At 44.1% G+C, this 14,910-nt stretch overlaps 1 protein-coding gene across 1 annotated transcript in view; it reads right to left on the minus strand.

Annotated features, from left to right (window-relative positions):
* Positions 1 to 252: 252 nt before the first annotated feature.
* The window catches only part of LOC115118537 (probable methyltransferase-like protein 24), a 75,946-nt gene continuing 61,288 nt past the window's right edge, over positions 253 to 14,910 (minus strand). Inside the window, 2 exon segments of the mRNA XM_065026289.1 lie at positions 253 to 2,599; positions 9,314 to 9,539. Of these exon segments, the coding sequence (XP_064882361.1) occupies positions 2,282 to 2,599; positions 9,314 to 9,539 (544 nt within the window). The 3' untranslated portion in view covers positions 253 to 2,281.

Here is a 14,910-nt window from a genome sequence, read left to right on the forward strand (position 1 = left end):
AGGGTTTGAGAGAGTGGGAAAACGAAACAGCAGAAGTTGTGGCGGCTGGATTGACATTTTCTATTATTATTCAAATTGTGAAGAGGGAGAGACCCTACTATTCCCTCGGAATCTGCTCATTATAGCTGCAGTTAAGGCTACACACTAACATATTTCACCATCTTTGGTATTCGCTATCCGAATCGTCCTGATTCAACATTTGCTCAGGCAAACTCGGTCTCCTTACAACTTGGCGTACATTGTTTCCTTAAGTATTTTCAAAGTCCCAGTTTAATGTGAAATGTCATACATGTTAAATGTGTATTGACCTAAGACGAGTGAGTGAGGCAATTGAGGCGATTCTTCACATCCTTGATAGTTGTTTTCCCTACAGTACTAGTCAAAAGTTTGGACACACCTACACATTTAAAAAAAAAAATAATAATAGTGAAAAAATAAACTATGAAATAACACATGGAATCATGTAGTAACCCAAAAAGTGTTAGATCAAAATATTTGAGATTCTTCAAAGTAGCCACCTTTTGCCTTCACAGCTTTGCACACTCTTTGCATTGTTTCAACCAGCTTTATGAGGTAGTCACCTGGAAAGCATTAAAAGTAAGGTGTGCCTTTTTAAATGTCATATGAGGAGTTTTGAGCCAAGCAGTTGTGTTGTGACAAGGTAGGGTTGGTATACAGAATATAATCCTATTTGATAAAAGACCAAATCCATATTATGGCAAGAAGAGCTCAAATAAGCAAAGAGAAACAACAGTCCATCATTACTTTAATACGTGAAGGTCAATCAATCCAGAAAATTTCAGGCAGTCTGATGAGCCGAAATGTGAGATCATTGGTTCCAATCACTGTCTTTGTGAGACGCAGAGTAGGTGAACGGATGATCTCCACATGTGTGGTTCCAACCATGAATCATGGAGGAGGAGATGTGATGGTGTGTGGATGCTTTGCTGGTGACACTGATTTATTTAGAATTCAAGGCACATTTAACCAGCAAGGCTACCAAAGCATTCTGCAGCGATACGCCATCCCATCTGGTTTGCACCTAGTGGGACTATCATTTGTTTTTCAAAACGACAATAACCCAACACACCTCCAGGCTGTGTAAGGGCTATTTGACCAAGAAGGAGAGTGATGGAGTGCTGCATCAGATGACCTGGCCTCCACAACCACAAACCACATTGAGATGGTTTGGGATGAGTTGGACCATGGATTGAAGGAAAAGCAGCCAACAAGTGCTCAGCATACGTGGGAGCTCCTTCAAGACAGTTGGAAAAGCTTTTCAGGTGAGTACTGAAGCTGTTTGAGAGAATACCAAGTGTGCAAAGCTGTCATCAAAGCAAACAGGTGGCTACTTTGAAGAATAAAAAACACTTTTTTTGTTACTACATGATTCCATATGTGTTATTTCATAGTTTTGATGTCTTCATTATTATTCTACAATGTATAAAATAGTAAAAATAAAAATAAACCCTTGAATGAGTAGGTGTGTCTGTTGAAACCCAGGTATGGTCATTCTCTGGGTAGACGGTCATGTCTTTGTCTCTCTTCAGGAGGCATATTGACTGTCCTCCCAGGCAAGCATTTGAGCCTTTACCTTAACTACCTCCAGCCCCCCCTCCTCGTAAGTAGCCTCCCACAGAAACTCATCCCTGGGCTAAATGAGGTGTGCTCAGCCTCAGTCCGACAGCTACTTTCCCAGCCCTATGTACTCTTTTTAATGCAGAAGATCCTGAGGACAAATTGTGGCTATTAGTTTGGGCTGTGGTCTTACCTCACTATTCATTACCCATGCCTCTGAGGATAATTCTCCAGGAGGGGGTGGATGCATCTGTTAGGGGTGGCTGGCTCAGGGCCAAGCCCAGATGAGGCCATGATGACAGAGATGGCTGCCGCAATGCTTGCCGGCTGACCTCCAGCCAACACAGCTACTTTAAAGCAGCTCTGACCGACAGATGGACTTTGGGCCCTCGAGGCAATTACCTCACCATGTCTAAGGTCATATCAGGGAAGGGTAGGGGAGTAGTGATTCAAAATGCTGAAATGATAGGAGCTTGTTAGGAGTACAGTATAGCTCACAAAACGTTACATTAACCTCCATAGATTGAGACAATCCTTTTCTGGAGTACAGTACTTTGGTTAGCGTGATGAATCTGGTATTGGTCAGAAATAAATATCCGAAGTGAAACATCCCATGGGATTGACTTTCCCATCGTAGTTGAACTATATTTCCCAGATCTCCCCTTCTCATTGGCCAGAGCCCTGTCCATCAGTCAGTCAGCTCTCAGGGCCTCCACTGGGTATTGACCCAGCCCAGTGTATAGGCACTGGAGGCGTTCAGAATGTTCCGGTGCAGGAAGAGGCGGGGCTTTGCTGGGTCGCTGTGGTAATGGAAGAGGCGGAAGTGAGCACGCTCCAGCTCCTTCAGTAGGCTGAACCAATAGCGCACCACAGATGGGTCGTCCCCGCCCACCTCGAAGCCCGCCCAGTGGAGGTGGATTTCTAGTAGTAGCTGACCCACAGAGCTCAGAACCCCTTCTAGAACCAGGTTCTCTAGAATCTTCCACTCCGCACTCTCCATGTCTGCCTTCAGAACATCCACCTGGAACAGAGAGGGAGAGAGACTCAACAATGATAATATCTCGCAGTAGGGAGAGACATAAGATGGAGAGAGGGGAAAAGGCCTTTTGATGGAGGTGAGGGAGAGTCAAAGTGCAAAGAGGGAGAGAGAAGGTCGGTTGAAGGACAAGTAGAAGAAAGGATGTGTCTGAGTAGAGGAGGAGGGAGGATATGCCGGGGAGAGGCTGAATGTGGTATAAGGTCTGTGAAGAGGAGAAAGAGAGGTCCATTAACATTAATGTTAATAATGGCCTCAGGATATGATCTTACTGAGTCATCATATGCATGGGCTACTTTCAATGCACATACTGTATATTAGGCCTTGGGCTGCCATTTAAAGGTCTAATGCAGCTGTTTTTATCTCAATATTAAATAACTTCTGTGTGATTTTTATTTCTCAATTAAAATGTTCAAAAAGAAACCAAAATAGCTTCTTAGCAGAGCATTTTCTCAAGCAATAATTTTTATAGGACTGTCGGAGTGGTTTTGAGTGGGGAGCGAAAAACTGAAAATGATATGTTATTGGCAGAGAGGTTTGGAACTTTCTTTCTTATTGGTCTGTATGGTGATGTCACCATGGAAGGCCAAAACTCCCACCAAAAGAAGCTGAAATTTCAGGCGGTCTTTTCAAACAGCAATTACACTAAAATGGCATTGTCATAATTTCAAAGTATTATTCCAACCTCATAGTGTGGAAATACTGTATATATAAAACACAGAAAAATCATGTTTTGGACTGTACTGGGCCTTTAAATGTGCTGTAATGTTTCATGTCACTCCTTGAACCCATATTGTTTCACAGCCTTATTAATGAAAGCGCTTCTCTTTGCTTTTGACATTTTATTTCACCAATTTATTCTCTCCTCTGTAACTTACTACCCTCTCATTGGCAGATTGCCTCATGGCCTCATGACATCACCATTGGCAACTTCCAATGCTGCCAATAATATTTGTCAATAGTTGACTCAAACTTTCCACAAACCAATCATATTTATCTTCCAGCACACTAGTGTTAAAGTTAATTCAAGTGTTGAGTATCTGACCTGTCGAACAGAAAAACACTTCTTCAATGGCTAGAGTAAAATAACAACTAGAACTAGTCAAAATGAAGTGCTTTCTGTCTCTGGGTCTCCTAATGGATACGATCCCTCCCCAAGGCAATATAATGTTTCTAATTGGACAGACATGTCATAAAATGGGAACTGCCCTAACCAACAGGGATGTTATGATCCATGACCCCCCCCCCCCTTACAAATCCAAGAATGGTTCTGCTCAAGATATACTTTTCTCAGGGTGTGTATTGAATGGGCTACTTTCAATAACTTCATTCTATTTGACAGTTTTCTTCTCCCTGATGTGTCATCAACTGGCATGCAAGGCAAATCCCAAGGACTTCACAACATATCCCTCTCGATGTCCCCTAAGCCCACCCCACCGGTAGCTCGTCTGCCCTTCGCTTCCCTAGTATGAGAAATTGTGAGCCCTCGAAAAGCTGCAGTCTTGCGTGAGCATCTCCATATGGCCCCACACATCTCTGAAGAGATTTCCGATCACCGCAGTGCAGAAGTGTGTGTGAGTGAGAGGAATAGAGATATGCAGACAGAAACTACTTTGACAGGGAGGATTGGAAGTAGGGCAATAACTAATGGATTTGGGGAGGGAGGGAGGGTAGGTGGGTGCATGGTGATTTGGCCTGAATTGTGGACTACTGAGGGGGGTTCAGTGAAGCCGATGGGTGTTGGAGCTTTTATTTAGTTGTTTAGTGAGGCTATGCCTCAGTCTCCCTTCTCTCAAGGTCAGCAGTAGCCTTGTCTTGTTCCTAGTGTTGTGTCTTAAACACTGTAGTCTTAAAGCATTGCTATAAAGCAACTAGAAAATATGTCTACCATCGCCTTTTACTTTTGGGCCACACACTCAGCCCAGACTTTTAGTTGTGAAGTCACACTCAGCCAGACCTTTAATTGTGAAGTCACACTCCGCCAAACCTTTAATTGTGAAGTCTCTGTCAGCCCAGACCTTTAGTTGTGAAGTTTCTCTCAGCCCAGACCTTTAGTTGTGAAGTTTCTCTCAGCTCAGACCTTTAGTTGTGAAGTTTCTCTCAGCCCAGACCTTTAGTTGTGAAGTTTCTCTCAGCCCAGACCTTTAGTTGTGAAGTTTCTCTCAGCCCAGACCTTTAGTTGTGAAGTTTCTCTCAGCCCAGACCTTTAGTTGTGAAGTTTCTTTCAGCCCAGACCTTTAGTTGTGAAGTTTCTCTCAGCCCAGACCTTTAGTTGTGAAGTTTCTCTCAGCCCAGACCTCAGCCCAGACCTTTAGTTGTGAAGTTTCTCTCAGCCCAGACCTTTAGTTGTGAAGTTTCTCTCAGCCCAGACCTTTAGTTGTGAAGTTTCTCTCAGCTCAGACCTTTAGTTGTGAAGTTTCTCTCAGCCCAGACCTTTAGTTGTGAAGTTTCTCTCAGCCCAGACCTTTAGTTGTGAAGTTTCTCTCAGCCCAGACCTTTAGTTGTGAAGTTTCTCTCAGCCCAGACCTTTAGTTGTGAAGTTTCTCTCAGCTCAGACCTTTAGTTGTGAAGTTTCTCTCAGCTCAGACCTTTAGTTGTGAAGTTTCTCTCAGCCAAGACCTTTAGTTGTGAAGTTTCTCTCAGCCAAGACCTTTAGTTGTGAAGTTTCTCTCAGCCAAGACCTTTAGTTGTGAAGTTTCTCTCAGCCCAGACCTTTAGTTGTGAAGTCTCTCTCAGCCAAGACCTTTAGTTGTGAAGTTTCTCTCAGCCCAGACCTTTAGTTGTGATGTGTATCTCAGCCCAGACCTTTAGTTGTGAAGTTTCTCTCAGCCCAGACCTTTAGTTGTGAAGTGTCTCTCAGCCCAGACCTTTAGTTGTGAAGTATCTGTCAGGCAGTAAAGTAATTGTGGTCCCTCGGGCTCAAGAGGGAGGAGGTCAGAATCACTCCATCTTTCTAATGAGGAAAAACAGAGAGCATGTTCACTGTTCACAGCCTGCTGGCTCAACGTGTGTGTGTTTACCTAACCCCTAATGGTTTAAACCGATAAATGCACAGCCACCTACACACTATTTTTAACCACCGCCAAGGTGATGTCCTCAACAGAATCACTGAGAACCCAGATACCCTGTTATCTCTTTGTGATAAGAGAGGAACTTTACATCCCAGTCAGAGAGACACTGCAGACAATATTCAATGAGTTGAGTCGGCCTTCTGCTGGAATGAAATCCATTCAGCCATCAAACAGAAGCAGATTAGGGATAAAACGATTTGTTTTTATGAATTCATTTCTAAACGCTTTTGAGGAAAGCTGATCGTTTGATGTGAACAAACAAGTTAGCTGACCTCTGATGAACCTTTATAAATGGAAACTGACACTTGAGTCTAACTAATAGGCCCATAATTATTTCTTTCAGCGGCTAATTGCAGTTTTTGCAGAACTTATTGTGGTGTCCTTCATAGCCCAAAATACCAGCAACTTCATCAAGAGGCTCGAACCTCTTGGCATAACGATTTAAAGCTGTTTGGCTGATTAACACAAGATAACAAGTTTGAGCCCAAATATGTCACAATGCTTACATGTGTTTATAACAATTTTGATACAACACAGGTAAGCTGGGCTACAGGGATGTATTTTCTGCCTGTGTTACTCTATGATTGTATCAAGCAGAGATGAAGTATTTTGTGTTCTTTAATTAGTGGATGTGAGGCAGGGGAAACATATCTGAAACAGGCCTCTCCAGAGACCATCGTAATGAGCAGACATTTCATTACACTTCAATGGGATCAGGAGAGAGAGGTTCTGTTTAGACTCTCACAGCCTCCCCTAACAACTGGTCCAGGGTCTGTTCTGTTTCCAAACTGATGTGAGACACCTTCATGATAACACTAACCCTAACCATGGTGAGGAAAGGCTTGCATTGTGGAGGAGTGGAAGCCATGTTGGAAGCTGTGTCCCTCTTGTGACAGTGTGGATGTGAGACATTAAGAAGTGACCTGATTGTCAGAAAGAGTGTCTCTGATTGTTGTTCTATTGTGCATTAGGAGAAAGCAAATCAATTTGCATGAGATCTGAAGGACTGTTGAATTGGTGTGTTCATCCCCATGGAGACAGCCTCTGATGGTGACCAGAGCGGGTATGACTCATTTATGAGCTGTGTAATGACCGATAAGGAACACAAACTAATGCATATTTTGACCTTTAGAAGCGACTCATCAGTTCTCCGTGTTATTGTTCTGTCACAAAGCCAGAGAGAAGAAAGACAAACCGTTGTTTCTGTAGCACGCTGTGTACTCACATTTAAAAAATCCCAGTATGGAGATGTGTGTGTTGCTTTGCATCTAAAGCAGGTACAGGGATAGGGTCTGTCCTTTATCTGTCACACACACAGACACAGACACACACGAACACGCACCCACACGTCTTAATTATTTCTCCCACACTAATTTGTATGGTATAGTGAGCTTTGTTTCTGGTTCCAAAAGAGGAATTAATGGCTGACGCCTCTAAGCATGGACTTGCTAATGCTAGGCGCCGGTGCGTGGCTTGTTGGCATTCTGCTCAAGAGCCTGATTTAAATTTGCACTGATTAAACTGTTGCTCATGCTAAAAAGGAGAGAAAAAACAGAGTGATGAATTAGCCTGAGGTACCCTGCCTTCTGGAACATGCAGTGAGAGGTAAGAATTCACAAAACGAGAGCAGCACAAATAAATGAAGTCAGATGAATTCTGTTGAGGTAGATTGATTATCTGTGTGGGAGTATCAACCCAAACCTCCTTTTTACAGCACTGATCTCACATCAACTGTAAACTCCTTTCCACTATACAACTTCCACAAACTTGAATTATCACCGTCTTCAAGTCCTCATCAAAGACTAACTCCTTCCACAGGATGTATAGCTGGGATCTCGCCCGAATATTTTTTTATTAAATAATAAAACATTTTTTTTACCCCCTTTTCTCCCCAATTTTGTGGTATCCAATTGGTAGTTAGTCTTGTCCCATCACTGAAACTCCCATACAGACTCGGGAGAGGAGAAGGTCGAGAGCAGTGTGACCTCCGAAACACAACCCAGCTGAGCCGCACTGCTTTTTGACACAATGCCCACTTAACCAGGAAGCCAGCGGCACCAATTTGTTGGAGAAAACACCGTACACCTGGCGACCGTGTCAGCGTTCATTGGGCCCTGCTCGCCACAGGAGTCTGTAGAACGGACAAGAACATCCCTGCCAGCCAAACCCTCCCCTAAACGGGTCGACGCTGGGCCAATTGTGTGCCGCCCCATGGGTCTCCAGGTTGCTGCCAGCTGCGACAGAGCCTGGACTCTAACCAGTATCTCTAGTGGCACAGCTTTTGACCACCGTGCCACTCGGTAGGCCCTCGTCTGAATGCTTCTATTCTCACCCGAATGCTATGCATACTTTTGCTGTATTTAGGGAAGGTCCCCGCTCTACACACGCACCGCTGGCTTGTTGTTTGTGTGTGTATGACTATGTGTGTGTATGACTGTGTGTGTGTGTGTGGTTGATCTTGTATGCAGATCCATTTCTGATGAGGCAGAACACAGAGCCCTGGGGGACTTAATATTCTGAATTCTAATGTTTAAAGGAGGAAAGCCATAACTATAAGTGAGTTTTCTGCCCTCCAGCGCAAGATGAGACATTGGAGGAATGAATGATGAGCAGTAGAGTTTCAGGAGTCAACAAGCCATACTAAAGTTCAACCTCTCAGCTCATAAGGAGAGAACAGATCCATTTTCTTATAGCCTTTTCTGGTTGAGGTGAGAAAAATAAGTAATTTTGGTTTGTTTTTATGGTGACTTTTGTAGTGACTATTGCATGGGCTGTGTGTATTGTGGTCAAGTATAGGATTTACTGTAATAGACAGGTCCTGTACATTGTGTGCTGGGTGCTGGTAGTGGAGTATGTTGTTACTGTATTATGTACATAGAGTGCCGTCTGTCATTATTGGGATAATTACTCTATACTCCAAAAGATTAGACTGGCAGTTTTAACTTGAGGCTATTTTTATCTATAATGGGTGAACGGTTTAGAATTTACAGCACTTTTTGTACATAGTCCCCACATTTTAGGGGAGCAAAAGTATTGAGCAAATTCACATATACTGTATGTCTATTAAAGTAGACAAAGGTTAAGGATTTAGTCCGATATTGATAGCACGAAATGACTCTACAAATTTGTTGGATTTATTTTCTGTTTGTGTTTCAGATTAATTTATGCCCAATTGAAATTAATGGTAAATAATGTATTGTGTCATTTTGGAGTCACTTTTATTGTAAATGAGAATAGAATATCTTTCTGAACACTTCTACATGAATATGGATGCTACCATGATTACGGATAATCCTGAATGAATCGTGAATAATGTACAAAAAGACAATGAACAAAAAGTGCTGTAATTTCTCAATGGTTCACTCAAAATATATGAAAATACACTCAAATTAAAGCAGACAGTCAACACTTTAACCCTATAGCTATCGTTTGAATCCAAACTTTTGAAGTATAGAGCCAAAAAATTGTTTTAATGCTTCACTGTCCCAATAAATACGGAGGGCACTGTGTACTCTCTGGGTATAATCCCATACATGAGTTTTTCGTTATGTCTGACTCAGGCCACATTGGCCCATTTGTAATCTCCCTTTACCCATAAACCCCTTCTCCTCTCTCTGTGCATTCTGACCTGTCTGTGTCCAAAGTCATTGAGAATGGTGGCCAGTTTCTTGGTGTTGCTGTGCTGTCGTTGGGCGGGGATGGCTGGGTTGGGGTCCCTCCAGTCTACGGAGAGACGATGGAGCCACATGTCTGACTCCTGTAGGTGGGCCTGCCTAAGGCTGGGGTCAAAACAGTGCACCTCACAGCCCGCCCTGGCTAGAGAGCGCTCCACTGTCTTATCCTCCATACCCAACCTATGGTAGAGAGAGAGGGGAGGAAGAGAGAGAGACCGAGAGAAAAGGTTATATACAGCATATTTGATGGATGGTTGAGTGGATGGCTACAGATAGAATTATATATGGCATATCGTATAAGGACTTCTGTTTGTACATCTGATGGAGCTGAAAAGTATTGCTCACTTCAGCAGCTCAATTAATATTTCAGAGGAAGGCTGAAAGTATGGGAGGATATGAGCAGAAACATATTTGATTTCTTCTTGATTATTTTCAAGACTGACAAAGGCTTGTTTTGCCCCTCCCTCTCTTCCCTCTTTTCCAACTGGGCACAAACATCAATTCAATGTCCATTCCACATTGGTTCAATGTAATTTCATTGAAATGCCTTGGAAACAACGTTGATTCAACTGGTGTGTGTCAAATCAAATGTTATTTGTCAGGTGCTTTGTGCTTTGAAAAATAAATTGGTGTAGACTAACAATGAAATACTTACTTACTGGCCCTTCCCAACAATGCAGAGAGAAAGAAAATAGAGAAACAATATAAAACTAATGACGCGTAATAATACAAGCAATAATAAACACACAATAAGTAACGTTAACTTGGCTATGACTTGGGTGGCTGGAGTCTTTGAAAATGTTTAGGGCCTTCCTCTGACACCGCCTGGTATAGAGGTCCTGGATGGCAGGGAGCTCGGCCCGGGCGATGCACTGGGCAGTACACACTACCCTCTGTAGCGCCTTGCAGTCGGATGCCAAGCAGTCCCCATACCAAGCGGTGATGCAGACAGTCAATATGTTCTCAATGGTGCAGCTGTAGAATTATTTGAGTATTTGAGGCCCCATGCCAAATCTTTTCAGCCTCCTGAGGGGGAAGAGGTGTTGTCGTGGCCTCTTCACGATTGTGTTGGTGTGTGTGGAGCATGACAGATCCTTAGTGATGTGGACACCAAGGAACTTGAAGCTCTTGATTCGCTCCACTACAGACCTGTCGACGTGCATGGGGGTGTGCTCGGTCCTCCGTTTCCAGTTGTCCACGATCAGCTCCTTTATCTTGCAGACGTTGAAGAAGAGGTTGTTGTCCTAACACCACACTGCCAGGTCTCTGACCTCCTCCCTTTATGCTGTCTCATTGTCATCAGTGATCAGGCCTATCACCGTCAGCAAACTTAATGATGGTGTTGGAGTCATGCGTGGCCACGCAGTCATGGGTGAACAGGGAGTACACCCATGAGTACACACATGCACATCCCATCAGGAAGTTCAGGATCCAGTTGCAGAGGCTGGTGTTCAGTCCCAAGGTCCTGAGCTTAGTGATGAGCTTGGAGGGCACTATAATGTTGAACGTGGCGCTGTAGTCAATGAACAGCATTCTCACATAGGTGTTCCTTTTGTCCAGGTGGGAAAGGTCAGTGTGGAGTGCAATGGAGATTGTGTCATCTGTGATTCTGTTGGGGTGGAATGCGAATTGGAGTGGGTCCAGGGCGTCTGGGATGATGGTGTTGATGTGAGCCATGACCAGCCTTTCAAAGAATTTCATGGCTACAGAAGTGCGTGCTTGGTGTTCTTGGGTACAGGGACTATGGTGGTCTGCTTGAAACATGTAGGTACTACAGACTGAGTCAGGGAGAGGTTGAAAATGTCAGTGAAGACACTTGCCAGTTGGTCAGCGCATACTCTGAGTATGCATTCTGATAATCCATCTGGCCCAGCGGCCTTGTGAATGTTAACCTGTTTAAGGTCTTACATTGGCTACGGACAGCGTGATCACACAGTCGTCCGGGATAGCTGGTGCTCTCATGCATGGTTCAATGTTGCTTGCCTCAAAGTGAGCATAGAAAGCATTTACCTTGTATGGTACACTCTAAGGAAAAATTATGCCGAAATAGTTATTTGTGGAGGGATAGGGTTCTACCAAGAACCCTTTTGATCAGAAGAACCCTTTTTGGAAGACAAGGGTTCTTTGTAAGGCAAATGATTCTATCTAGAACCTTTAACATCCTAAGAACCGTTTTTGGAAGAAAGGGTTCCTTGTTGATTCTTTGGAAGGAAATAAGGGTTCTTCACAGAACCATATATAATATTTCCCAGCATGTTTTATTGCAGGGAGATTTTCAGAATTGTTTGTTTTACTTTAATATCTGTGTTTTTGCATTTACATTGATTGGTTAATAACTGTAATGCTATACAAAGACAAATAACACACTTTTCTAAACTAATCCAATCTGTTGGATTTATTGCAACTGTTACTGAGATGGTTGTTCCAGTTTAGATGATTGAGGTCGTCTCAGTATTCAATTTCCACTACCCTGGCAGTCATTCTGAATGGAAGTTGCGGGTGATTAACAATTCCTCTTTTGGATATCCTGGCTGGATTCCAATAGGAATTGCCCATCACTTTGCAAACCAGCATAATGGGAATTGCAGGCCTGATGTGGCTTGTAACCAGGAGATAACTAGGCCATCAAATAAAGGCATTATGATATATGTAATATATTGTCATAAATAATACAATTTTAAAGGCTAATAAGGCTGGTGGAACCGTTCATAGAGGGTTCTAGGAAGAACCGTTAGATTATAAAATGGTTCTTGGTAGAACCCTTCAGAGTGTTCTAGGCAGAACCCTTCATAGAGGGTTCCAGGTAGAACAATATACAGGGGGTTCTTTGAAGAACCCCACATAGAGGGTTCTCTTTCTCTCTCCTCTCCTCTCCTCTCCTCTCCTCTCCTCTCCTCTCCTCTCCTCCCCCCTGCCTCTATCTCCATCTCCCTGTCTGTGTATCTGAGTGTGTTGTTCATGATGTGGCTCACTGTATCTCTGTACAGTAATTGTGGCTCAGGGAGTATCTCTCAAAGCTAATTTCTCATGGATGAGCTACTCTGGTCCCCCATAGACAATCATGCGTTTAGGGGGGGGATGCAGGGATGAGATGAGAGAGGTAAAGGCAGGGAGGGAAATGCTGCCTTCAGACATCTCTGTTACTCTCTCTGCTAAATGATTCAGTTAACACAACCACTAATGGTATCATAGCTGGCCCTACCAGGAGAATGGCTTGTTCTTCGCTATCGTTTTAGTCAAAAGATACTTCAGATGACAGGGCTGTTTTGATGAGAGGAGGGGAAAAGACCAAGTACCTTCATGGTGACTCTGTGTGCGTCCCAAATGGCTCCCTATTCCCTTTTTTATATATAATCATCTATATATTTTTTTTACTTGATTTAACTCAGCAAGTCAGTTAAGAACAAATTCTTATTTTCAATGATGGCCTAGGAACAGTGGGTTAACTGCCTTGTTCAGGGGCACAACGGCAGGTTAAGGTCCCTAAGGGCAATGGTCAAAAGTAGTGCACCATACAGAGAATAGGGTGCCATTTGGGATGCAGACCATGTCTGTCTGTCTGCTTCCCTGGAGTACATGTCTGATAGAAGAGGGTGGTAATCACACAGTGTCTGCAGGTAGTTATCCTCTGTCCCACAAGACTGTGTGGTGAAAGCGGGGAAAGACAGAAACGCTGCTGTCAGAGCGAACAGTTCTTCAAACATGGGGATTATAGCGGATTCCCTGTTGACCGTGGTGTCATGACAACAACAAAGGTGTGTGTGTCGGGGGTGGGGGTTATGACACAAGGGTGGACTATGGTCATTTTAGCTTTATCAACACCATCACTGCTTTTAATGAACCCTGATCCCATGTAGGATCACATATTCTGGGTAATAAGTAATCCTCTATCCATCTCTCACTCTCTTACACCCCTCTCTCTCTGCCCCTCTCTCTCTCCATCTACCATACATATCTCCTCCAACCTGTTAAACCATATTCTCACTATCCAGTTACAAGGAGCACAAATGTGATGGTGAGTGAGGTCTCTGAAAGTCAAAGAAGAACACTTCTTCCTTTCTGCACTACTTAAGATATGGAGATATGAGACTGGGGATGAGGAGTATGAGACTGGGGATGAGGACTATGGGACTGGGGATGAGGACTATGGGACTGAGGATGAGGATCGTGGGACTGAGGATGAGGACAATAAGGGCTTGGGAATGATGACCGTGGGACTGGGGATGAGGACCGTAGGACTGGGGATGAGGATTGCGGGACTGGGGATGAGGACAATAAGGGCTTGGAAATGACGACCGTGGGACTGGGGATGAGGACTGGGGATGAGGACCATGGGACTGGGGATGAGGACTATGGGACTTGGGATGAGGACTATGGGACTGGGGATGAGGGCTATGGGACTGGGGATGAAGGCAATGGGACTGGGGATGAGGACTATGGGACTGGGGATGAGGGCTATGGAACTGGGGACTGCATTAGGGGAATTTATGAGTGACTCCATTAACACACAGCAGTTCTGCTCTGTGTGCTACACCTCCAGGGCAAGAATAGAGGGAGAGAGAGAAAGAGTGAAAGACAGACAGAAAACTAGAGTGGTGGGAGGGAGGAAAGGGATGGATAGAATGAGAAAAAGGAAGTAGAGATGGGGGTAAAGTATGGGTCCTTGGTTTTTCATGTGTGAAATCACACCATGGTCCCCCATGCGATGCGCCAGGCCAATGAAAGAACATCTGCTCATCCTGCCTGGGCACCGCCACTCACGCCTGGTTTAATAGCACGCACGTAGCGCACGCACAGACACACTATGATATTTTACATTTGTGTTTGACAGATCTTAATTTGAGCAGTGGAGCGTAGTGTTGGGTGGACTTGGGCGGGGGGGTATTAGGTAAAGAAGGACACAATTCTCCTGGGGATAAAATACCAGACATTCCTGGCTACAGCATGACAACCAACTATCTACAGACGTGTGTGTGTGTGTGTGTGTGTGTGTGTGTGTGTGTGTGTGTGTGTGTGTGTGTGTGTGTGTGTGTGTGTGTGTGACAGTGACAGACAGTGACAGTGACAGACAGACAGACAGACAGACAGACAGACAGACAGACAGTGACAGTGACAGACAGTGTGACAGACAGACAGACAGACAGACAGACAGACAGTGTGTGTTAGACAGATAGACAGACAGACAGACAGACAGACAGACAGACAGACAGACAGACAGAAGACAGACAGACAGACAGACAGACAGACAGACAGACAGAGACAGACAGACAGGCCAGACGACAGACAAGGGACAGGAAAGACAGACAGATAGACAGACCAGAGAAGGAAAGAGAGAAATCTAGGCCACGGACAAGGGACAGGAAAGAGAGAAATCTGGGCCACGGACAGGGGACAGGAAAGAGGGAGAGATACTCAGGGGTATAACTTCTAATGTCATTTTAATGACCTCTCCTGAAATATTTATTTTCAGAACACGACCCTGGTTGATTTACTGTTGCAGGTATTTATTACCCGCAGTTTCCTCTGCTGATGTGGGCTGTTTGTTATTATT

The sequence above is a fragment of the Oncorhynchus nerka genome, linkage group LG13, assembly GCF_034236695.1.
Source record: "Oncorhynchus nerka isolate Pitt River linkage group LG13, Oner_Uvic_2.0, whole genome shotgun sequence".
NCBI classification, from domain to species: domain Eukaryota; kingdom Metazoa; phylum Chordata; class Actinopteri; order Salmoniformes; family Salmonidae; genus Oncorhynchus; species Oncorhynchus nerka.